Source organism: Oryx dammah, unplaced genomic scaffold, assembly GCF_014754425.2.
Source record: "Oryx dammah isolate SB20612 unplaced genomic scaffold, SCBI_Odam_1.1 HiC_scaffold_5, whole genome shotgun sequence".
NCBI classification, from domain to species: Eukaryota; Metazoa; Chordata; class Mammalia; order Artiodactyla; family Bovidae; genus Oryx; species Oryx dammah.
The window spans coordinates 104,749,539-104,776,355 of NW_024070189.1; the positions used below are offsets into that span (position 1 = coordinate 104,749,539).

General features: G+C 41.4%; 1 protein-coding gene across 15 annotated transcripts in view; it reads left to right on the forward strand.

Annotated features, from left to right (window-relative positions):
• Positions 1-26,817, forward strand: part of OBSCN (obscurin, cytoskeletal calmodulin and titin-interacting RhoGEF) — a 211,153-nt gene that overhangs the window by 101,255 nt on the left and 83,081 nt on the right. For 12 of the 15 annotated variants that reach the window (XM_040241284.1, XM_040241286.1, XM_040241289.1 and 9 more), the window contains one exon: positions 4,274-4,549. In XM_040241284.1, the coding sequence (XP_040097218.1) occupies positions 4,274-4,549 (276 nt within the window). Of the gene's footprint in view, positions 1-4,273; positions 4,550-22,206; positions 22,376-26,817 lie in introns of all 15 variants that reach the window. The other 3 variants (XM_040241291.1, XM_040241295.1, XM_040241296.1) reach the window with 1 other exon arrangement.

Below are 26,817 nucleotides of genomic sequence, written 5' to 3' on the forward strand. Positions count from 1 at the left end.
GGAAGCAACAGTTAGAACTGGACATGGAACAACAGACGGGTTCCAAATAGGAAAAGGAGTACGTCAAGGCTGTATATTGTCACTCTACTTATTTAACTTATATGCAGAGTACATCAAGAGAAACGCTGGACTGGAAGGAACACAAGCTGGAATCAAGATTGCTGGGAGAAATATCAATCACCTCAGATATGCAGATGACACCACCCTTATGGCAGAAAGTGAAGAGGAACTAAAAAGCCTCTTGATGAAAGTGAAAGAGGAGAGTGAAAAACTTGGCTTAAAGCTCAACATTCAGAAAACGAAGATCATGGCATCTGGTCCCATCACTTCATGGAAAATAGATGGGGAAACGGTGGAAACAGTGTCAGACTTTATTTTTCTGGGCTCCAAAATCACTGCAGATGGTGACTGCAGCCATGAAATTAAAAGATGCTTACTCCTTGGAAGGAAACCTATGATCAACCTAGATAGTATATTCAAAAGCAGAGACATTACTTTGCCAACAAAGGTCCATCTAGTCAAGGCTATGGTTTTTCCTGTGGTCATGTATGGATGCGAGAGTTGGACTGTGAAGAAGGCTGAGCACCGAAGAATTGATGCTTTTGAACTGTGGTGTTGGAGAAGACTCTTGAGAGTCCCTTGGACTGCAAGCAGATCCAACCAGTCCATTCTGAAGGAGATCAGCCCTGGGATTTCTTGGGAAGCAGTGATGCTAAAGCTGAAACTCCAGTACTTTGGGCACCTCATGCGAAGAGTTGACTCATTGGAAAAGACTCTGATGCTGGGAGGGATTGGGGGCAGGAGGAGAAAGGGACGACAGAGGATGAGATGGCTGGATGGCATCACCGACTCAATGGACATGAGTTTGGGTGAACTCCAGGAGTTGGTGATGGACAGGGAGGCCTGGCGTGCTGCGATTCATGGGGCCGCAAAGAGTCGGACACGACTGAGCGACTGAACTGAACTGAATCGTAACTTTAAAGAAAAGTTACAGCAGTTTAGACAAGTGGATCTCAATGCAGATAAATAGCTCAAAGAAATGGAATGGTGAACTCACACTGAAGTGTAGAGAAAGGAGGATCTTATCATCATTGATGGTAAGGCCATTAACCATACAGGAAAATAAAATAACATTGGAATCTACCTCCTACCACACAAAGAACCAACTCCAGGCAGGTTAGAGACCTCTGTGTGAAAGGTAAAACAAGCTTTTATCTGATAGTAAAGATTATTTAATGACCATGGGGTAATGAAAGATTTTTAAACAGAGCATAAATGCAGAAACCACAAAGGACAAACTGATACATTTGCCTTAATTAAATAACTTAATCTCAGCAGAAACATTATTAAAAAATGAAAAAAATAGAGCACAAAAGTGGGAGGACAGATAAACACAACAACACGTTTTCACTGTCTACTTTCACTTTCATCAAGAGGTTCTTTAGTTCTTCACTTTCTTCCATGAGGGTGGTGTCATCTGCATATCTGAGATTATTGATATTTCTCCTGGCAGTTTTGATCCAGCATGTGCTTCATCCAGTGCAACGTTTCTCATGATGTACTCTGCATATAAATTAAATAAGCAGGGTGACAGTATACAGCCTTGATGTACTCCTTTTCCTATTTGGAACCAATCTGTTGTTCCATGTCCGGTTCTAACCGTATGCTTCGTGCATACAGATTTCTCAAGAGGCAGGTCAGGTGGTCTGGTATTCCCATCTCTCTAAGAATGTTCCATAGTTTATTGTGATCCACACAGTCAAAGGCTTTGGCATAGTCAATAAAGCAGAAATAGATGCTTTTTTGGAACTCTTTTGCTTTTCCAATGATCCAGCAGATGTTGGCAATTTGATCTCTGGTTCCTCTGCCTTTTCTAAAAACAGCTTAAACATCTGGAAGTTCACGGTTCACGTATTGCTGAAGCCTGGCTTGGAGAATTTTAAGGATTACTTTACTAGAGTGTGAGATGAGTGCAATTGTGCACTAGTTTGAGCATTCTTTGGCATTGTCTTTCTTTGGGATTGGAATGAAAACTGACCTTTTCCAGTCCTGTGGCCACTGCTGAGTTTTCCAAATTTGCTGACATATTGAGTGCAGCACTTTCACAGCATCATCTTTTAGGATTTGAAATAGCTCAGCTGGAATTCCATCACCTCCACTAGCTTTGTTCGTAGTGATGCTTCCTAAGGCCCACTTGACTTCACATTCCAGGATGTCTAGCTCTAGGTGAGTGATCACACCATCATGATTATCTGGGTCGTGAAGATCTTTTTTGTACAGTTCTTCTATGTATTCTTGCCACCTCTTCTTAATATCTTCTGCTTCTGTTAGGTCCATACCATATCTGTCCTTTATTGAGCCCATCTGCATGAAATGTTCCCTTGGTATCTCTAATTTTCTTGAAGAGATCTCTAGTCTTTCCCATTCTATTGTTTTCCTCTATTTCTTTGCACTGATCACTGAGGTAGGTTTTCTTAACTCTCCTTGCTATTCTTTGGAACTCTGTATTCAAATGGGTATATCTTTCCTTTTCTCCTTTGCTTTTCACTTCTCTTCTTTTCACAGCTATTTGTAAGTCCTCTTCAGACAGCCATTTTGCTTTTTTGCATTTCTTTTTCTTGGGGATGGTCTTGATCCCTATCTCCTGTACAATGTCACAAACCTCTGTCTGTAGTTCATCAGGCAGTCTATCAGATTTAGTTCTTTAAATCTATTTCTCACTTCTACTGTGTAATCTTAAGGGATTTGATTTAGGTCATACCTGAATGGTCTAGTGGTTTTCCCTACTTTCTTTAAGTCTGAATTTTGCAATAAGGAGTTCATGATCTGAGCCACAGTCAGCTCCCGGTCTTGTTTTTGCTGACTCTATAGAGCTAATTCGCCTTTAGCTGCAAAGAATATAATTAGTCTGATTTCAGTGTTGACCATCTGGTCATGTCCATGTGTAGTCTTTTCTTAAATAGGAGGGTCAAAAAGTTGGTTTAAAGCTCAACATTCAGAAAACTAAGATCATGGCATCTGGTCCCATCACTTCATGGCAAATAGATGGGGAAACAGTGGAAATAGTGGCTGACTTTATTTTGTGGGGCTCCAAAATCACTGCCTATGGTGACTGTAGCCATGAAATTAAAAGATGCTTACTCCTTGGAAGAAAAGTTATGACCAACCTAGACAGCATATTAAAAAATAGAGACATTACTTTGCCAACAAAGGTCTGTCTAGTCAGAGCTATGGTTTTTCCAGTAGTCATGCATGGATGTGAGAATTGGACTCTAAAGAAAGCTGAGCACTGAAGAATTGATGCTTTTGAACTGTGGTGTTGTAGAAGACTCTTAAGAGTCCCTTGGACTGCAAGGAGATCCAGCCAGTCCATTTTAAAGGAAATCAGTCCTGAGTGTTCATTGGAAGGACTGATATTGAAGCTGAAAGTCCAGTACTTTGGCCACCTAATGTGAAGAGCTGATTCATTTGAAAAGACCCTGATGCTGGGAAAGATTGAAGGCAGGAAGAGGGGATGACAGAGGACGAGATGGCTGGATGGCATCACCGACTCAGTGGACATGAGTTTGGGTAAACTCTGGGAGTTGGTGATGGACAGGGAGGCCTGGCGTGCTGCAGTCCATGGGGTTGCAAAGAGTCAGACACAACTGAGCAACTGAACTGAACTGAACCATCAACACTGTATAACATTTAATTATATGAAGAGCTCCTAAATGAATCTGGAAAAAACAGACTGCAAATTTAAAAAACTGTACAAAACTTGAACCACAGAAGAGTAAACTACAGAATAACTAGAAACCTCATATTCTTCAGTTTGTGAATCGTTAGGACCATGCCACGGTGGTGTAGCTTCACTCCCATGAGGTTGCTAACAGCTGACAACGCTGAGAGTGTGGTTAGGGTGGAGCCTCAGGAGCTCTCATTCATTGCAGATGAGAAGGTGCCCTGTACAGCTGTATGGGAAGGACTCTGGCCTCCCATAGGAAGGTTGAGGAGTGCATGACTGCAGTTCCTCTCCTAGAGGATTTGTGCATGAGAGAAGTCTTTCACAGCTCCTCATTGGAACAGCCTCCACAGATCAGGGGTAGAATATAGAAATAAATAGTGTTGCTTGTTGCTGAGAAGGTGGTGGAGTTTCTCTGGGTCACAGAGCTGGTGCAAAGCCTGGAGAAGTTTCCTGTCTTCTTGCCTCCCCGTTTAATCATTCTTTCCTCAGTGTTGCGTCTTGACATAGATGGGGTTTCTGACCCCGTGTATCCCGCTCTCTCCCCAGAGCCCTCGGTGGTGTTCGCCAAGGAGCAGCCGGCACGCAGTGAAGTGCAGGCCGTGGCGGGGGCGAGTGCCACGCTGAGCTGCGAGGTGGCCCAGGCCCAGACGGAGGTGACGTGGTACAAGGACGGCAAGAAGCTGAGTTCGAGCTCGAAAGTGCGTGTGGAGGCCAAGGGCTGCACCAGGCGACTGGTGGTGCAGCAGGCGGGCAAGGCGGATGCCGGGGAGTACAGCTGCGAGGCCGGGGGCCAGAAGGTCTCCTTCCACCTGGACGTCACAGGTCAGTCCTTTGTGGTACTTAGTCTTGTTTGGAGATGGTGGTTGAATTGCATTAGACACTGATGCTCTCTCATTAGACGTCATCTCTTCAGGCCTTCCATCCTCCTGCCTCCTATTTTCATGCCTGTGACTGGGGCAAGGAAGACAAAATGGAAAGGGTGTGTATGAGAGGAAGAGGGACCGTTCTTGAACACCTTCTGGTGCTTCCATATAGTAGTGTTTAATCACGCATCCTGAGTGTGATTAAACCTGCCCACGACCCTTCTCATGTTCCTTGGTATCCAGGACTGTGGCTCTATTGGACGCTTGAATTCTGAAATAGACTAGTCATCTCACACCTGAGTTATGTGACTGCTTTTTTGGATGTCTGGGTATGCCCTCTCTTAGAACCATATTGGGGTTCCCACTAGTCAGAGACACTTGCATCTCTTTGTATAACGTTGACTAAACTTTGGGTTATTAATTTTTTCTTTGTTTTAAGTCCCTCATGTACATTTATGTATAGGAGTGCCTAGGAGATATTGTGGGTTTGGTTTCAGGTCACTGTAATAAAGTGAATATGCAACCCACTCCAGTATTCTTGCCTGGAGAACCCCATGGACAGAGGAGCCTGCTGGGCTGCTGTCCATGGGGGTCACACAGAGTCAGACATGACTGAAGCGACTTAGCATGCGTGCATGCATGCATGATGGCAATAAAGTGACCTAACAGATTTTTTGTTTTTTCAGTGCATATAAAAGATGTTTATGCTGTACTGTAGTGTTAAGTGTGCAATGGCATTATGTTTAAAAATGTACATACTTTAGGCAAAAAATGCTTTATTGCTAAAAAATGTTAACCATCGTTTGAGCCTTCAGTGGGTAGTAGTAACATCAGAGACCATTGATCAAAGATTACCATAGCATATATCTGTTCAGTTAAGTTTGTCATTTATGTCCAACTCTTTGCAACCCCATGGACTGCAGCACGCCTGGCTTCTCTGTCCATCACCAACTCCTGGAGCTTACTCAGACTCATGTCTGTAGAATTGGTGATGCCATCCAACCATCTCATCCTCTGTTGTCCCTATCTCCTCCTGCCTTCATTCTTTCCCAGCATCAGAGTCTTTTCAGATGAGTCAGTTCTTTGCATCAGGTGGCCAAAGTATTGGAGTTTCAGCTTTAGCATCAGTCCTTCCAATGAATATTCAGGACTGATTTCCTTTAAGATAGTAATGAAAAAGGTTGAAATATTGCAAAGATTACCAAAATATGCCACACAGACATGAAATGAATAAATGCTGTTGGGAAAATGGCAGTGAAAGATTTGTTTGATGCAGAGTTGTCAAAAACCTTCAATTTGTACAAAAGGCAATAATATCTGCCAACCTCAGCAAAATGCAATAAAACAAGGTGTGCCTGTAGAAGTTATCTGTGCTCTCACTTATACCAAAATCTAGATATGTTTTTGTGCAGTGTTTGTGGGAAATAAAAAAGACAAGAGGACTGGTAGGTATGTGTCTGAGTTATACATGTGTGAGGTCTGGAATTTATATCTTGTCTTTAGTAAGACCATTCTGTGTCAGAGTTCTTGGAGTTTGATTTGTAAATTTAGAAAAGGAAAGAAAGAAGTAGCCTAAGCTGTATCAGTGCACTTTGTTAAAGATGAGTCCTTATAGTAGCAGCCGTTTACTGAGAGGTTGGCATTTATCCTAGAGCACATCCTGAGGAGTGTGTGTCTGTACCAGTCTGGCAGGTTCATGGATAAGTCTGATAACAATTTATTTCCTTTTGTTGAGTGGATCTCAACATTAGAGAGATGTGGATGATGGTACTATACTATGTACATGTAACAGTTTGGTTGTATGTCAGTATATTAATAATTTGTGGATGAGTACAGATCACTAAAATATTTATGGATCTTCTTAAAATGGTTTTTAAGAGACTAAGTTATTTTATGGTAATAATTCTGAAATTTTCAACAAATTGATCAAATGTTAGAAAACCGTATGAAAAAGTCACACAAGAAGAAATAGGTAACTCAAATAGTCCTATGAGAATTTTAAAATTGGGATATAACCACTTTACAGTGTTCCCTTGGTTTCTGCCATTCCAGTTCAGTTCAGTTGCTCAGTCATGTCCAACTCTTTGCAACTCCACAGACTGCAGCACGCCAGGCTTCCCTGTCCATCACCAACTTCTGGAGCTTGCTCAAACTCATGTTCATTCAGTCGGTGATGCCATCCGACCATATCACCCTCTGTCATCCCCTTTTCTTCCTGGCTTCAATCTTTCCCAGCATCAGGGCCTTTTCCAATGAGTCAGCTCTTTGCATCAGGTGGCCAAAGTATTGGACCTTCAGCTTCAGCATCAGTCCTTCCAATGAATATTCAGGACTGATCTCCTTTAGGATGGACTGGTTGGATCTCCTTGCAGTCCAAGAGACTCTCAAGAATCTTCTCCAACACCACAGTTCAAAAGCATCGATTCTTTGGTGCTCAGCTTTCTTCATAGTCCAACTCTCACATCCATATGTGACTACTGGAAAACCATAGCTTTGACTAGAGGGACCTTTGTTGGCAAAGTAATGTCTCTGCTTTTTTTACTATGCTGTCTAGGTTGGTCATAGCTTTTCTTCCAGGGTCATGGGAGCTTTTCTTCCATAGCATTTCTGCCATAAAACAGTGCATATCAGCCATAAGTGTGTGCATATATATCCCCTTCCTCTTGAGACTGCCTCCCGCTCCCCGCTCCCGTTGCACCCCTTAGATCATCACAGAGCACCAAGCTGGCCCCCTGTGCTGGACAGCAGCTTCCTGCTAGCTAGCTATTTCACACATGCTGGTGCATATATATCGGTGTTGCTCTCTCAGTTAGCCCCTCTCTTCCCCTCACCCGATCGACAAGTCCACTCTCTGTGTCTGCATCTCTGTTCCTACCACGCACATAGGTTCATCAGTATCATGTTTCTAGATTCCATAGATGTGTTAATATATAATATTTGTTTTTCTCTTTTTGACTGACTGCATGCTGTATGTCAGGCTCTAGGTTCACCCACATTACTACAAATGACTCAATTTTATTCCTTTCTATGCCTAAGTAATGGCAACCCACTCCAGTGTTCTTGCCTGGAGAATCCCAGGGACGGTGGAGCCTGGTGGGCTGCCTTCTATGGGGTCGCACAGAGTTGGACACGACTGAGCGACTTCACTCGCTCACTCATGCCTAAGTAATATTCCATTGTGTATACGTACTACATCTTCTTTATCCAGTCATCCGTCTGTGGATATCTAGGTTGCGTCCATGTTTCGGGTATTGTATATAGTCCTGCAGTGAACACTGTGGTATATGTCTTTTTGAGTTATGGTTTTCTCAGGTATATGCCCAGTAGTGGGATTGCTGGGTCATATGGTAGTTTAATATTTAGATTTTTAATGTTCTTTATACTGTTCTTCAAAGTGCTTGTATCAATTTACATTCCCACCCACAGTGTAAGAGGGTTCCTTTTCCCCACACCCTTTCCAGCATTTATTGTTTATAGACTTTTTTTGATGTTGGCCATTCTGACTGGTGTGAGATGATACCTCATTGTAGTTTTAATTTGCATTTTTCTAATAGTGATGTTGCGGAGAAGGCAATGGCACCCCACTCCAGTACTCTTGCCTGGAAAATCCCATGGACGGAGGAGCCTGGTAGGCTGCAGTCCATGGGGTCACTAAGGACTGAGTGACTTCACTTTCGCTTTTTACTTTCATGCATTGGAAAAGGAAATGGCAACCCACTCCAGTGTTCTCGCCTGGAGAATCCCAGGGATGGCAGAGCCTGGTGGGCTGCCGTCTATGGGGTCGCACAGAGTCGGATACGACTGAAGTGACTTAGCAGCAGCAGCAATAGTGATGTTGAGCATCTTTTCATATGCCTCTTGGCCCTCTGTATGTCTTCTTTGAAGAGATGTCTATTTAGGTCTTCTGCCTATTTTTTGATAGGGTTGTTTGTTTTTTGATATTGAGCTCCATAAGTTGCCTATATATTTTGGAGATTAGTCCTTTGTCTGTTGCTTTGTTTGCAAATATTTTCGCCCATTCTGAGGGTTGTCTTTTAGTCTTATTTATGATTTCCTTTGCTGTACAAAAGCTTTTAAGTTTAATTATATAACATTTGATTATTTTTCTTTTTATTTTCATTGCTCTTGGAGATGTGTCAAAAAAGATCTTGCTGTGGTTTATGTCAAAGAGTGTTCTTCCTGTGTTTTCCTCTAAGAATTTTATAGTGTCCAGTCTTACATTTAGGTCTTTAATTCTTTTTGAGTTTATTTTTGTGCACAGTGTTATGGAGTGTTCTGATTTCATTCTTTTACATGTAGCTGTCCAGCTTTCCCAGCACCACTTATTGAAGAAGCTGTCTTTTCTCCATATTCTCAGTATCTCCCAGATATATTCTTGCCTCCTTTGTCAAAGACAAGGTGCCCATATCTTATCTCTGGGAGTTATATCTTGTCCTGTTGGTCTATATTTCTGTTTTTGTGTTAGTACCATGCTGTCTTGGTGATGGTAGCTTTGTATTATAGTTAGGAGTCAGAGAGCCAGCTCCATTTTTCTGTCTCAAGACTGCTTTGCCTCTTCGGGGTCTTTTGTGCACAAATTATACATTTTTTTGCTCTAATTCAGTAAAGAATGCCATTAGTAACTTGATAGGAATTTCAATGAAGTTGTAGATTGCTCTGCACAATGTAGTCATTTTCACTATAAATTGATTCTTCTAATCCAAGAACATGGTCTGTTTTTTCATCTGTTTGTGTCCTCTTGGATTTCTTTCATCAATGCTTTATGGTTTTGTGAGTACAGATCTTTTGCTTCCTTAGGTAGGTTTATTCCTGGATATTTTATTCTTTTTGTCTTGATGGTAAACAGGATTGTTTTCTTAATTTCTCTTTCTGCTCTTTCATTGTTAGTATAAAGGAATGCAAGAGATTTCTATGTATTAATTTTGTATCCTGCAGCTTTACTAAATTCATTGATCAGGTCCAGTAGAAAAACTAGTGGCATCTTTAGAATTTTCTATGTGTGATAACCTGTAGTCTGCATACACTGACACTTTTTTTACTTCTTTTCCAATTTGAATTTCTTTTATTTCTTTTACTTCTGTGATTGCCATAGTGAAGACTTTCAAACCTATGTTGAATAAGAGTGGTGTGAGTGGACATCCTTGTCTTGTTCCTAATCTTAAGGGAAGTGCTTTCACCTTTTCACCATTGAGAATGATGATTTGCTGTGGGTTTGTTGTAATGGCCTTTATTATGTTGAGGTGGTTCCCTCTATGCCAGTTTTCTAGAGAATTTTTATCATAAATGGTTATTCAATTTTGTCAGAAGCTTTTTCTACCTCTATTGAGATGACCGTATGGTTTTTATTCTGTAATTTGTTGATATGGTTATCACATTGATTGATTTGCATATATTGAAGAATCCTTGCATCCCTGGGATAACCACTTGATCATGATGTATGATCCTTTTAATGTGTTGTTGGCCTCTGTTCGTTAGTAGTTTGTTGAGGATATTTGTGTCTTTGTTCATCAGTGATCAGTTCAGTTCAGTTCAGTTCAGTCGCTCTGTCGTGTCTGACTCTTTGTGACCCTATGAATCGCAGCACGCCAGGCCTCCCTGTCGTAATTTCCTTTTTTTGTGATATCTTTTCTGGTTTTGGTATCAGGGTGATAGTGGCCTTATAGAATGAATTTATAAGTATTTGTAATTCTGAGATTTTTGTGGGAAGAGTTTGAGAAGGATAGATGTTATCTCTTCTCTAAAAGTTTGCTCAAATTGCCTGTGAAGCTGTCTGGTCCTCAACTTTTGTTTGTTGGAATATTTTTTTATTACATTTTCAATTTCACTACTTGTGATTGGCCTGTTTATATTTTCTAATTCTTTCTGGTTCAGTCTTGAAAGCATGTATCTTTCCAAGAATTTATCCATTTTTTCCAGGTTGTTGTTTTTTTATTGGATTACAGTTGTTTATGGCAGTCTCTGTGATCCTCTGCATATCTGTGGTGTCAGCACTGATGTCGTCTTTTTCATTTCTATTTTTACTGAGTCCTTGCTCTTTTTTTCTTGAGGAGTCTGGTTGAAGGTTTATCAGTTTTATTTACCTTCTTACTTCTATTGATCTTTGCCATTGTTTTCTTATTTCCTGTTTCATTTATTTCTGGTCTGATCTTTCTGGTTTCGTTTCTTCTGTTGACTTTGGGTTTTCTTTCTCCTCTTTCCTTCGCAGGTTAGAGTGTTACTTCGAGGCTTTTGCTTGTTTCTTGAGGTGAGATTGCACTGTGGTGCACTTCCCTTTCAGAACTGCTTTTATTGCATCTGATAGGTTTTCTGTTGTCATCTTTCCAGCATCGTTTGTTTCTGTGCATTTTTAAACAATTTCCTCCTTAATTTCTTCAGTGATCTCTTGGTTATTTACAGCACACTGTTTAGTTTCCATGTGTTTGTGTGTTTTGGGTTATTTTTCATTTTTTCCCCCTGTAATTGATTTCTAATCTCATAGTATTATGTTAGGAAAAAAATGCTGATACAATTTCAATTTTCTCAAATTTTCCGAGGCTGATATATGATCCAAGATGTGGTTTACCCTGGAGAATGTTCCATGTGCACTTGAGAAAAAAATTTGTTCTCCTGCTTTCAGGTGGAATGTTGTATAAATATCAATTAACTCTGTTCGGTCTGTTGTGTCATTGAAAGCTTGTGTTTGCTTAGTTATTTTCTGTTTGGATGATGTTTCCACTGGTATAAGTGGGGAGCTAAAGTCCCCCAATACTAATTAGATTATGGTTGATTTCCCCTTTTATGGTTGTTAGTGTTTGCCTAATGTATTGAGGTGCTTCTATTTCCATGCATAACTATTTGTAATTGTTTTATCTTCTTGGATTGAATCTTTGATTATTATGTAGTGTCCTTCCTTATGTCTTTAACCATTTTTATTAAGCCTATTTTATCTGATATAAGTATTGCTACTCCAGCTTTCTTTTGATTCCCATTCGCATGGGATATCTTTTTCCATCTCTCACTTTCAGTCTGTATGTGTCCTTAGGTCTGAAATGGGTCCCTTGTAGGCAGCATATACATGGGTCTTGTTTTTGTATCCATTCAGTGTCTGTGTCTTTTGGTTGGGGTGCTTAATCCACTTACATTTATGTATGATTTGTATGTTTCTATTACGATTTTCTCTACTGTTTTCTTAATTGGTGTTGAATTCTCTTTGCTTTTGCTTGTCTGTAAAGCTTTTGATTTCTCTGGCAAGTCTGAATAAGCTCTTTGCTGTACAGTCTTGGCTGTAGGCTTTTTTCCTTTCATCACTTTACGTATATCCTGTTACTCCCTTTTGGCTGGCAGAGTTTCTGCTGAAAAATCCGCTGATAGCCATATGGGGACTCCCTTGTATGTTATTTTTTGCTTTTCCACTGCTGCTTTTAATAGTTTTCCTTTGTATTTAATTATTAGTTTGATTATTATGTGTCTTGGTATGTTTCTCTTATCCTGTATGGGACTCTACACTTCCTGGATTCTGGTGAGTCTTTCCTCTCTCATGTTAGGGAAGTTCTCAACTATAATCTCTTCAAATATTTTCTCAGACCCTTTTTCTTTCTTTTTTTCTGGGACTCCTATAATTCAGATGTTGGTGCATTTAATATAATATTGTCCCAGAGAGCTCTGAGATTATCTTCAGTTCTCTTCATTTTTTTTCTTTATTCTGCTCCTTGGAAGTTATTTCCATCATTCTATCTTCCAGTTCACTTATTTGTTCTTCTGCCTCAGTTATTCTGCTATTGATTCTTAGGAAATGGCAACCCACTCCAGTGTTCTTGCCTGGAGAATCCCAGGGATGGGAGAGCCTGGTGGGCTGCCATCTGTGGGGTCGCACAGAGTTGGACATGACTGAAGTGACTTAGCAGCAGCAGCAGCATATTTTAAATTTTAGTTACTGTATTTTTCATCACTGTTTGTTCATTCTTTTGTTCTTCTAGGTGTTTGTCTAATGCATTTTCTTCATTCTATTTCTGAGATTTTGGATCATCTTTACTATCACTACTATGAATTATTTTTCAGATAGTTGCCTATTTCATCCTCATTTATTTGATCTTATAGGTTTTTACCTTGCTCCTTTGTCTGTAACATATTTTTTTGTCATCCTATTTTTTTTTTTTTTATGAGTAGGAATGTGTGCCTATCTACTATTTGTTTGGCCTGAGGTTTCTGGCAATGGAGTTTGCAGGCAGTTGGGTCAAGCTGGGTCTTGCTATTGAGATATGGACCTCTGGGAGACCTTACTCTGATCAGTATTCCCTGGGGTCCAAGGTTCTCTATTAGTTCAGTGGTTCAGAGTTGGTACTCCCACCACTAGAGCTCATTTCCAATCTCTGGCCCATGAACTGAGATCCCACAAGCCACAGGACACTGCCGAAAAAAAAAAGAAGAAGAAGAGCAGAACAAAGACAAAGAATAAAAATTACAATTTAGAAAACCAGCACATATATTCGAAAAAATAAGAATATATCTGAAACAAACACCAGAAGGTAAAACAGAACTCCAGTAGCAAAGGAGAAAACCAAAAACCAAACCAAAGCAAAAAGGACCACAAAAAGCCTTGGCTGTGGCGGGCAGGGCTTAGGCAGGGCGGGGTTTAGGCTTAGGACCCAGGCCAGGAAAGGCCCTAGGTGGGTGTCAGGGTGGCGCCCAGGCTCAGCCTGGCCTGTAAGGGCCCTCTGGAGTGCCTCTGGCCTCAAGGTTGAGAGGCGCAGGGCCTCAGCAAGCTCCCTGGAGCTGTGACCAGGGACAGAGAATGCTGGATGTGTTTCCCCAGTCCTCCAAGCCCTCAGGTCCCTCCTAGTCCCTGCTGCTCCCCGGAAGGTAAATGTGTCTCTTCAGGTGTGCAAACCCCTCCCTTTACCCGGCCGCCCCACGGGTGTGCCTGCCACGTCCAGCCTCCACTTCTCCCCCGTGGCTACCCACCCCATCCTACCCAGCTGCTCGGGGGTTCCTCTGGTCTTCCTGGGTGTCCAAGGTCCTCCACCAGCATCTGGTAAATATCCTGTTGGTGGGGAGACATGGGCTCTGCAGCTTCTCTCTCCATCATCTGGGCCCCACTTCCCCTAAAACTTAAATAAATGAGACCAGTAATTTAAAAAAAAATCATAAAGAAAGATCTAAGCCCATTGGTTTGCTGATGAAGTGAATATGTTAGTCATTCAGCCATTTCCAACTTTTTGTGACCCCCTGGACTGTAGCCTGCCTGGCTCCTCTGTCCATGGAATTCTCTTGGCAAAAATACTAGAGTGGGTAGCCATTCCCTTCTCCAGGGGATAGTCCTGACCCAGGGATTGAACCCAGGTCTCCTGCATTGCCGGCAGATTCTTTACCATCTGAGTCACCAGGGAAGCCCTGTTCTATTGATAAAATTTTACCAAATTTCTGTTAAGTAATTATTCCATGTTCATGGAGATTCTAGAGAATAAAACAAGGAGATATACTCTCTAGTTTGATTCATGTATCTGTGGGATAACATAGATACCAAAATGTGACAAGGAATGTAAGGAGAATTAAAATTATGGGCCAATATCTTGTGGAGGAAAAGGGGGCAATAGGATGAGATGGTTGGATGGCATCACTGACTCAATGAACATGAGTTTGTGCAAACTCCAGGAGATAGTGAAGGACAGGGAAGTCTGGCGTGCTGCCGTCCGTGGGTCACAAAAACTTGGACACAACTGAGCGACTGAGCAGTAACAGCAAATCTTGTGGATGTTGAGGCCAGTATCTTCAACAAAATATTGGCAAAGTCACTGAACAATATATGAAGGTGAGAACGGATTATGATGAAAGACATGGTCCAGGCGTGCAACATTGATTTAATATTCTGACCATTAGAAAACCAGTATAATGCATGACATTATCTGATTGGAAATGAGAAATGATGTGATTTTTCCCAGTAAATGCAGAATAAAAGTTTGATCAATTTTAACACCATAGTGTTGTCATCAACTTATGCCATAAAATTCCATCAATAAACAAACTTTCCCTTACCTTGATACATGGCACTCTAGAAAACACCAGGCAACATCACACTTAAAGTAAAACCTTGAAGGTTTTAATATGAGTTTGTGAACAAGAGGAGGAGGCCAACTGTCACCACTTCTGTCCAACGCTGCATAAAACAGAAGGGAGGCAAATGAAATGCATACAAGTTGGAAAAACATGGTGGGATTCAAAGATGACATGGTTATCAATGCTGAAATGTCAAGGATAAGTGATTTGACTTAGAGCATTTGGAAATATAAATGCACACAAATATTAACACGCAGAAAACACTACTATATATACTAATTACAAACAGTTATTTTAAAATAGAATTTTAAAACATTAATAATAGCATGAGAGTTATCATGTTTCTAATTCCAAATATAATACAAGGTGCTTAATGGCTCTGGTGGGGGGTGGGGGGGGAAGGAAATAACATTTTTGAGAGATGATAAAGAAGGTCCTAAATAAATGGATAGATATCCATGAAAGAATCTAGGATGTTCAATAACAGTCCATATCCAAGCAGATGTTCTTTGGGAGAGTACTGAGAGTTGACAATCAGATTCAGTGTGAGCATTTGCTATATCAATATTAAAAACTATTATAGAGCTACAGTAATGTAGAAAGATGGGTCAGTGAAGGGACAGTTAGCAGACCAGAGGAACAGAAGAGAGAGTTTAGCAAAAGACCTGTCCACAGACGGACCTTCATTCCATCCCCACTTTTTTTCTTTTAGTGTGGTGGCTGTGCAAGGAGTGGAAAATGATGGTCTTTTTGTAAGAATTTGCTTTTCCATTTGACCATGTAAGGAAAAAAAGTTCATCTGATAACACAAACCACACAGAACCAAGTCCAGGTCGGTTAGAGACCTCAGGGTAAGAGATAAAACCATAAAAACTCGTAGATGATGACTTAGATTGCCTTGTGGCTTTTGGGTAAGGGGAGATTCCTGACATGGAACAAGAATGACACGTTTGACTGCATTAAAACTAAAAGCTTTACAATAATAATAAATTTAAAAAAAACTGAAAGCTTTCATTAGATTCATTCAGTTCAGTTCAGTTGCTCAGTCATGTCCAACTCTTTGCAACCCCATGGACTGCAGCATGCCAGGCCTCCCTGTCCTTAACCATCTCCCAGAGCATGCTCAAACTCATGTCCATTGAGTCAGTGATGCCATCCAACCATCTTGATTCATCAGAAGACTCCAGAAAAGAGTGGCATACAAGTCACACAGATATGGGAGAGAAAAGTTTTAACATGCAAATAGAAGTCCTAAAAATGAATATGAAAAAGGCAGACAGTGCCATTGAAAATCAGGCAAGCTCTTTAACTGGGCAGAGAAGGCAAGAGCAAATGACCAAAAAAATGACCATAATGATAGAAAAGATTAATAAAGCTGCTCCACTTTGTGGGTCACCAGAACCGTACAGGAGACAGCCACAGGGAGTACCACCTGACTTCCACCAGACTGGCAACAGCTGACACGCTGAGAATAGGCAAGAGGGTGGAGCCTCAGTAATTTTCATGCACTGTGGGTAGGAGCGCGCTCTCCGCACAGCTGAGTGGGAGAGACTGGCTTCATCTAGGAAGGCTGAGGCTTTTTCTAGGAAGGAGAGTCTGGCTTCATCCAGGAAGGTTGCATGGATCATGACTCTGCCCCCCCTCACTGCCCGCCCCAATAGAACCTATACACAGAAAAGTCTTTTGCAATGTTCTTACTTAGAACTGCCCACTTGGAGCTGTGACCAAATGTATAGATAAGTTGTGTCACCACTGCTGATAAGGTGTGGGGCCTCTTGGGCACATATCTAGTGCAGAGCTTAGAGAAGTTTCTAGTCCTTCTACCTCCCTATTTAGTCCCTTTCCCCCTACTGCTGCCTTCCTGCCTTAGCTGATTGTGTCTGTGACTTTGTACTTCCCTCCTTGTCCCCAGAGTCCATGGCTGTACATCATTTGCCAGGGAACAGCCAGTGCTGAGTGAAGGGCATACTGTGATTGGGGGGACAGCCATGCTGAGCTGCAAGGTAGCCCAGACCCAGAAGGAGGTGACGTGGTTCAAGGGTGAGAAGAAGCTGAGTGCCAGCTCAAGAGTGCAGGAAGAGACCCAAGGCCGTGCTCAGCGGCTGGTGGTGCAGCAGGCGGGGAGAGCAGACGTGGGGGAGTACAGCTCTGAGGCTGGAGGCCCGAAGGTCTCCTTGTGTGTGGACATCCCGGGGGGCTCTAACTGACAGCATTTGGAGGAGTTGATGGGACTGACTGATAGACTCACTGGACCCTAGGGCTCTTTACATTAGGCTTCCCTTCAAGTCTCCCGTCCTTCCACTTCTATTCTTATGCCCATGGCTGAACCGAGGGAATTTAAATTGGAAGGGCGTGTATATGGAAGGGAGTTTGGCCAGTCTTGTAAACTTCAAGTAGTGTTTGATGTAACACTTATTCACATGTCCCAGAAGCTGTGTAGAATCTTCCCCATATTGAGGACTCTGGAATCCACCTGGTACTTGAGGTTTGAAGTAGATGAGATGTCTCTTACCTGGGAATACGTGCATATCCTTATGTTGAATGTTTTGGCTGTTCCCACATCCCTCACCTAACATCACATGAGAGTTCTTACTAGTGAGACCTGTTTGAATTTCACTGAACCAAAATTAAGGGGACTTTTTTTTTTTTTTTGGCACACAATCATGCTTGGAATTATCTCAAAACTAAAATTTGGTTCATAATAGTTACCTAAACTCTTAGGTTCTGGGAGGCTCTTTGCTCTTTCACTTCATGTACCAAATTCTACATCCAGGTTTTGTCTCAGTGCCTGTGAACAGTAAAAAAAGGAGCTGTCTCTTGGTAGGTATGCACCTGTGACATGCACCTGAGGTTTAGAATGCTCTTTTCAAACAACACATTGTTTTCCTTTGTCTTCAGTTAGAACATTTGTGTCAGTATTCTTGGAGTTTGTGCCGGGGTCCAACCACCGCAGGATCCAGGGGAATCTGAAGGAAAAACGGCGTCGGCGGATGATTTAGAGAGAGATAAGGAAAGAATATTGTAGATAAGAAAATACAGGAGAGAAAGAGGCTGATATTCCTTGGTTTATATAGAAAGCCAATAAAACTTCGAGACAAGAAGTTTGCCCTGTTCACAGAGGCCACAGGTGCCTTCCCGGTCTCCCGAGGGAGTGAAGACGCAGAACGTCTTCCCGTTCAGGTCTTAGAAACCCCGGGCAGATAAGTGAACGCACGGAGCCTCTATGCTCCAAGGGATCAGCCTGAAAAAGAGAGTAAGAGAGAAAAAAAGAGAAAAAAGAAAAACACGGGGTGACCAAGCTTCTTCAAGCGAGGCCCATTGTTTTTATTTTTAAAAGGGTCTTTTATACCTTTACTTGTACATAGAGGGAAATGAAAGTTGCAAAGTCATACAGAGTCAGCCCAAACATTATATCTGTTTTGTCTTTATCGAAACCAGGATTTTTCTGCAAACCTTTCCCATAAACAATATTGTGTACATTATCTTCTGTCCTTGGAGGCCTGTGAACATTTTATGACCCTCTTTTGATAAAGGCTTCTCAACCAGAAAACTGTTTTTTCCCTTGAAATGTTTTTTCTTATATTTCTAATCTATGTCAGCCTCAAAAAGTATTAAACAGAGTTACATTCTCAGGAAGCAAAGGTGCAGTGAGTTACAAGAAAGAACCAATTAGCTCAAAAGTTTGATGTGGTTAATTTCAAGGCTACACTTGTTTTTCTTACTTTCGAACTATGTTAACTAATGCACTCCCAGGTGCACAGTGGATAAGAGATATGGGAACTTAGCAACAAGCATTGGCCCAATAATGAAATCCTACATTAACACTACTCTAATAACTTTTAACTCTTTGAAAGGCTCTATGTTTTAGGCTTTCCATGCCTCTCACAGTTGGGAGGATGTAAATAATCATATGCGTAGCTGCAAGAGTCTGGATATACCTGCCAAGCAAGCTATAATGCTAACAGAGGGGTTTGATTTGAAATATTTCTCTCATGTCCAGGAGACTTATTAGCTATAGCCCTAAGTTGATTTTCTCCAGAGAAAGGTGGTCAGGAATAGACCCCTGTTAATGTCAGAGGAGTTGGTGAAAGTCATGAAATAGTAAAACAGACAGATTCTGGTTTTGGGGTAGATGCTCGAGAAAGCCTAGGGAGCCCGTTGAGTTCTGAAGCCTTGCTTAACACTTCTCTTCCACATGACCTTGTCATGGGTGGGATCTCCTGTGGTGGCTTTTCCTTTGTCTTCAGTTAGAACATTTGTGTCAGTATTCTTGGAGTTTGATTTGTAAGCTTAGAAATGGAAACGAATAAGTAGCTAATACTATCAGTCAGTCAGTCAGTTCAGTCGCTCAGTCGTACCCGACTCTTTGCGACCCCATGAATCGCAGCACGCCAAGCCCCCCTGTCCATCACCAACTCCCAGAGTTCACTCAGACTCAAGTCCATCGAGTCAGTGATGCCATCCAGCCATCTCATCCTCGGTCGTCCCCTTCTCCTCCTTCCCCCAATCCCTCCCAGCATCAGAGTCTTTTCCAATGAGTCAACTCTTCGCATGAGGTGGCCAAAGTACTGGAGTTTCGGCTTCAACATCATTCCCTCCAAAGAAATCCCAGGGCTCATCTCTTTCAGAATGGACTGGTTGGATCTCCTTGCAGCCCAAGGGACTCTCAGGAGTCTTCTCCAACACCACAGTTCAAAAGCATCAATTCTTCAGTGCTCAGCCTTCTTCACAGTCCAACTCTCATATCCATACATGACCACTGGAAAAACCATAGCCTTGACTAGACAGACCTTTGTTGGCAAAGTAATGTCTCTGCTTTTGAATATGCTGTCTAGGTTGGTCCTAACTTTCCTTCCAAGGAGTAAGCTAACTATATCACTACATTAAAAGATGAGTTTTTATAGTAGCAGCAGCCATGGTCTCATAAAACAGTATTTATTTTATAGAATTTCCCTCATGGTTAGTGTGTTTGTGCCTCTCTGGCTGGTTCATAGAGAAATCTGAGATCTAAATATTTTTTCCTTTCATTAGGAGTTTGTTACAGGTAGATAACTGATTGGGAATGTATTAGTTCTTCAGTGGGTAGTGGATTCATTGTTCATTATACTATTAAAAGCATAAATAAATACTTTAAAAAAGAGGGTGTTAATATCAAATAACTAAGGCTGTGATCCTACACAGACCTCTGGTTGCCAATACTTAACAGTGTGGGATTGTATCTGTACATAATAGTTTGTGGGTATGTACAGATACCAGAAAACTCACTCTGTACCTTTGTCAAATGTTATGAATATTTTAAAAGAATATGACACATTACTTTATGGTAGTCAATTTGAAAAATTTTGACAATTTGGCCAGTTCCTAGAAAACTATTATCAAAAGTAACACAGAAGAATTAGACAACTCCAATAGCTGTAAACCTTTTAAGTAAGTTGAACCACAGTAAACCATTTTTCTCAGAAAGATCTAAGCCCAGTGGCTTTCCTGGTAAATTATATTAAATATTTTAGAAAGAAATTAATCCATGTTCATGGAGATTCTTCTAAAGAATAGAAAGAGATACGCTCTGCAAATGGTTTTCTGTAGGTAACATAACATGGACACCAAAATCTGACAAGGAATGGACCAAGAATTAAAATTACAGGTCAGTTTATTATAGCTATGAAAGGAAAACCCTAGACAAAATATTAGCAAACTAAATTCAGCAATATATCAAGAAGATAATACACTGTGATAAGGTTGTACTCCCATATTGCAAGGCTTATGTAGCTTCACAAACAAAGCAGATCAATGCAGAGCATGAAACGTAAGAAGGAATAACAGATTACATGGATATCAACTCAGAAAATCTAAAAGATTAATTAGACTTAGTATAAGAGTTTAGAAGATTGCCATGTAAAAAGTCAATATGTGGAAAACATATTAGCAGCATAGTTGGAAAATGAAATTTTAAAATATTTACAGCATTGTGAAAAGTATGATCTTTCTAGTTCCAAGTAAAATAAAGATATTTAAGACATTAGTGGGGGAAAATGGTTAAACATTTTTGAGAGAGAGTAAAAAATGCCTAAAGAAATAGGTGGAAATCTATGGACGATTCAGATATATTCACATCCAATCAAAATCCAACAAATGTTTTTCTTTGGATAGTTGAAAATTGAGCAGCAGATTCCAAAGGTCAAGTAGAGCCAACATACTCTTGAAAAAGAAAATTATCATAAAGCTATAGTAATAAAGATACTGGGGTTACAATACAGGGATAGTTATCGGATCAAAGGACCAGAATAGTGAACTCACAATCAGACCTGTGAATAAATGAACTTCCAACTCTGCCACCATCCCCACCCTTTTTGTTTGTAAACCGGTGAACTTGTATAGGCAGTGGAGAAAGGATGGTCTTTTTGATATGGTGTTTTCAACATTTAATCATAAACAATTGCATAGGTAACTGGAACAGCAGTTAAAAAGGAACTGCAGGTGGGTTTGAGACCAGAGTATGAAAGAAAGACCATAAAACCTCAGATGATGACATAGATTATCTAATGGCTTCAGGGTGAAGGAAGTCTTAAACAGAACGATGCAACAATATTCTGTATTGGACTACATTAAAACTAAATTTGGGGGCTTCCCTGGTGGTCCAGTGGTTAAGAATCTGTGCTTCCACTGCAAGGGGCACAGGTTTGACCCATTGTTGGGGAACTAAGATCCTACAAGCTAAGTGGTGAAACTAAATAAACAGATTTAAAACAAAAACTTGAGTGAAAAGGCAAGTTATACAGATGGGTACAGTATTCGCAGACTGCATCATCTGTCAAATCTCTAACACTTAAGCACAGAAAGAGCTCTGGAGAATGAGTAAGGGGGAGACAGAAAACGCTATTGAAAGTCAGCTTAAACACTTGAAGAGTGACACCACGGGAGCGCAAACAGTGAGGGCCAGAAGACTGAAACAGTCGCTCCACTTTCTGAGTCATGGGTGCCGCGCAAGAGGTAGCCAGGGGGATACGACTTCCCTCCACCCGACTGGCCACAGTTGGCACACTGAGCGTAGACCAGAGGCTGGAGGCTCAAGGTCGCTTCCGCACTGCAGGTAGGAGTGCAGCCCTCCCTGAGCTGGCCAGTGGAGAGCGCTGATGCCAGATGGCTGTGGCTGCGATCCTGCACTGCCCTTTGGGTGCCCACCTAGAGAGGTTGAGGAACCGATGCCTCAGGACCCTGAAGTTCTCCCAGAGTAGTGTGTACACTGAAGTCTCTTGCAGCGTCTTCACCTGGAACAACAGGCATGGATCAGTGGGAGAATATATAGGTGAACTGTGATTACTCGGTGAGAAGGAGGTAGGGTTTTCCAGGCCACATAGCTAGCCAGGATCTAGAGAAATTTCCAGGTCTCTTGCTTCACCATTTAGTCCTTCCTCCCCAGTGCTGCACCTTGACTCAGACAGTATCTGTGACCCTGTGTATCCCCCTCTGTCCCCAGAGCCCTCGGTGGTGTTCGCCAAGGAGCAGCCGGCACGCAGTGAAGTGCAGGCCGTGGCGGGAGCCAACACCACGCTGAGCTGCGAGGTGGCCCAGGCCCAGATGGAGGTGACGTGGTACAAGGACGGCAAGAAGCTGAGTTCGAGCTCGAAAGTGCGTGTGGAGGCCACGGGCCGCAGGCGGCGACTGGTGGTGCAGCAGGCAGGCAAGGCGGACGCCGGGGAGTACAGCTGCGAGGCCGGGGGCCAGAAGGTCTCCTTCCGCCTGGACGTCACAGGTCAGTTATTTGAGAGGATCTTTTGGAGATGATGTGACTGAGCTACAGCCATGACCGGATCTTTTCATTGCATTTAACCTCTTCATATCTCCTATCTTCCCACCTCCCATTCTCATGCTCATGGCTGATCCCAGGGACACTGGGTGGGAATGGTGTGTGTGGGAGGAGGAAGGGCCTCTCTTGTGCACCCTGAGTACTGTTTCCATGTTGTAATGTTCCAGGTGATCTTTGGTGCCCAGGACCCTGGCTCCATCTGGCCCTTGGGGTCTCAAGTGGGCCACATATCTCTCACCTTGGGATATGTGAATGTACTTTTTGGATGTTTTAGCAATATCCAAATTCTCTCACCCAGCGTTGTATGAGGATTCTCCCTAATCAGACATGTTTGTAGTTTTTTGAACCTGATAAGAGGATTTCAGCCACATAATCATACTTGGCATTACCTCAAGTCTGAATTTATTTTAGTTGTCATGAGACACTATCTCTTTTTCTTGCACATTGTTGTAGAAGTTAGCTGTGTACCTAAATGTTGCAAAATCTAGGTTTCTGTTCTGTTGCAATGTCTGTGCAAAGTAAACCAAGAGAAGAGGATTGGTGCCTTTGACATGCACCTCTGAGATATGGTGCATTCTTTTAAAAGCAAATTTTGGTTTTCTTTTGCCTTCAGTTAGTACCTTCCGTGTCAGTATTCCCTTTGGAGCTTGAGTTATAAATTTAGAAATGGAGAGTAGTAAGGAGCTTTCCCTACACACCAATAGGCTTTCTTAAAGATGAGGTACTAGAGTAGCACTGACTGGTAGAGCAGTATTTGTTTCATATCATTTCCTAATGAGGCATGTCTTTCTGTACCTTCTGAGGTGGTTCACAGAGGTGTCTGCAGACTAACTTTAGTTTCCTTTTGTTAAGAGAGGTTAACTTCAAATAGAGATGAATTATTATAATAATTACATTATTATAATAAAATATGATATGATTTCACACAAGTAAATTTGAAAAGTTTTGAAATAATTGGCCAATTCTTAGAAAACTATATCAAAACTTACACAAGAAGAAATAAACTTGAACAGTCTTATAATCTTCTAGATAAATGGAACCATAATAAAATAATCTCACAGAACAAGATTAAGCTCAGTGGCTCTACTGGCAAATTACATGAAATATTCTGGAAAACTATTTCATATTCATGGAGATTCTTTAAGAGAATGGAAAAGGGATATATATGTGTGTGTGTGTGTATCTATTTATATGTGTGTGTGTGTGTACAGACAGACACTCTTTAACTCATTTTATGTAGCTACCATAGCATTGATACCAAAATCTGACAAAGTGTAAAGAATTGAAATTACAAGCCAATCTTTTATGGATGTCAATGTCAAAATCCTATACAAAACATCGGCAAAGTGAATGGAGCAAGAGACGAAGATCTTAATCCAGGAATGCAAGGTTTGTTCAACATCAGAACATTAGAAAAATCAATCTATAACATTAAGAAGCTAAAAGAGAAAAAGCATATTTCTGCCTTAAAAAATGCAGAATAAAAGTGCGTGATAAAATGTTTATATCATATCTAGATTGAGTTTTATAAAATACAGCATATATTCATTTTGATAACTTCTTACTGAACTAGTAATAAATGGATAGTTCTTTAATTTGATAGAAAGTACTAAAGAAAACAACAGCAAACGTCACACTTACAGAGAAACCTTGAAAGCTTTTCTTTTCATCGGAGCATTTCAAGTGGTTCCACTATCACAACTTACGTCCAATATTGTAGAGACTGTCAGGAAAAGTATAAAGTAAAATTTAGATAAAGCAAAAAGTGGAGTTCCTAGATGATAACATTATCAATGCAGAAAGTAGAAAGAATTTATAAAGTTAGTAAGAAAGTTAAGAATCATCGCCACATACAAAATACACAGAGAACGCTTCTATGTTGATGTACTAGCAACTGAGAGTCAGAAAATGATATTTTAAGACAATTACAATAACATCAAAAGTATCATGCTTCTAATTCCATGCCTAATAAAATTTGTTTAAGGCTTCCAAGAGAGGATATTATTAAACATTTTAGGGAGGCAGTGAAGATCTAAATGAATGGTGAGCTATGCATGGAAGGCACAAAGGTGTCCATTCCTACTCAAAACCCTGGAGGAGGAAATGGCAACCCAGTCCAGAAATTCTTGCCTGGGGAGCCCCATGGACAGAGGAGCCTGGCCGGCTACAGTCCTTGGGGTTGCAAGAGCTGGACACAACTAAACACGTACCACCAATCAAAATCCAAAGGGAAGTTCTTCTGTGGGTGTGTCAGAATTGACAAGTTGATTCCAAGGGTCAGGTGGAACGGAAGCACTCGTAAAATGAGAGCATTTGATCTGTAAGATATCAAACGTTATAAAATTACAGTAGTGAACAGCTGGGTTTCAGAGCAGGGATAAATACAAATAGAATAGTGAGCTCTGAAAAAGCCCTGCATTTAACCAAACTCTCCCATCCCTTTTCTGTTTTTTAACTATGTAGTGCTAGTGTGTAGTGTAGAGAAAGAGTAATTTTTTCATAAACTGCAAATGCCATATAACCATACATATATATATATTCCTCTATAATAAAAATTGACATATCTCTCACAGCACACATGGACACCAACTCCCAGTGGGTTAGAGACGCCAATATAAAAGTTAAAACAAGCTCTTAGCAGCTAATACAGATTATTTAATGACCTGATGGTAATAAAAGATTTAAGCAGTATATACGTGTTAATCACAAAGGATACATTTTTAAAATTAATTAGTTTTAATGGGAGGATACTGACTTTACAACATTCTGGTAGGTTTTGCCATACATTGACATGAATCAGTCATGGGTGCCCATGGGTCCCCCCATCCTGAACCCCCCTCCCACCTCCCTCCCCACCCCATCCGTCTGGGTTGTCCCAGAGCCATTGGCTTTGAGTGCCTGCTTCATGCATCAAACTTGCACTGGTCATCTGTTTTACATATGGAATACACATGTTTCAGTGCTGTTCTCTCAAATCTTCCCACCCTCACCTTCTCCCACTGAGTCCAAAAGCCTTTTCTTTACATCTGTGTCTTTTGCTGCCTTGCATATAGGATTGTTGTTATCATCTTCCTAAATTCCACATACATGCATCAATATACTGTATTGGTGTTTCGCTTTCTGACTTACTTCCACTCTGTATAACAGGCTCCAGTTTCATCTACCTAATTAGAACTGACTCAAATGCATTCCTTTTTATAGCTGAATAATATTCCATTGTGTGTATGTACCACATTTTCCTTATCTATTCATCTGCCAGTGGAGAACCAGGTTGCTTCCATGCCCTCAGTTCAGTTCAGTCACTCAGTTGTGTCCAACTCTTTGCCACCCCATGGACTGCAGCACACCAGGCTTCCCTGTCCATCACCAACTCCCAGAGTTTGCTCAAACTCGTGTCCATCAAGCTGGTGATGCCATCCAACCATCTCATCCTCTGTCGTCCCCTTCTCCTCCTTCCTTCAATCTTTCCCAGCATCAGGGTCTTTTCCAGTGAGTCAGTTCTTTGCATCAGGTGTCTTGGCTATTGTAAACAGTGCTTCAGTGAACATTGGGGTACACGTATCTCTTTCAGTTCTGGTTTCCCCAGTGTTTATGCCCAGCAGTGGGATTGCTGGGTCATATGGCAGTTCTATTGCCAGTTTTTTAAGGAATCTTCACATTTTTCTCCATAGTGGCTATACTAGTTTGTGTTCCCACGAACAGTGTAAGAAGGTTCCACAAAGGACAATTGACTTGCCTGTGTTAAAACTCAGAACTTTATGTCAACAGAAGACACATAAAAGATAAAGAAGCAAGTGACAAAGGTGGAGAAAATATTTACACACCCATAATTGTCAAGATTCTAATATAAATATATGAGGAGCTCCTGAAAATGAAAAAGGAAAAGACAGACAGTGCTACTGGTAACTCGGTAAACGTCTGGCAGTGATACTGCAGAAGGGCAAACTCCAAAAGCCAAAAAGATGAAAAATGGTGCTTCACCTTGTAAGTCATTAGGACTGTGCAAAGGAAAGCTCAGGAAGTACAACCATGCTCCCTACCAGTTGACGACACCGAGAGGATGGAGCCTCAGGAACTCTCCTGCGCTGTGGGTGGGAGTGTTCTCTGCACAGTCGTGTGAGAAAGACTGTGTCATCTAGGAAGGTTGAAGGGCACGTGCATCCTGATCCCACAGTTCCTTTCCTAGAGGAATCTGTGCAGAGAGGAAATCTTTCCCAGAGCCCCGACTTGGAGCAGCACTCACGGAATGTATAGATCAATTGTGGGCACTTGTGGCACAACGCAGAGCCTGGAGCAGGGCCCAGCCCCCTTCCTACTGCCCAGGCCTTCTTCCCATCCTGCTGCCCTCCTGACTGAGATGGCATCTCTGACCCTGTGCATCCTTCCTT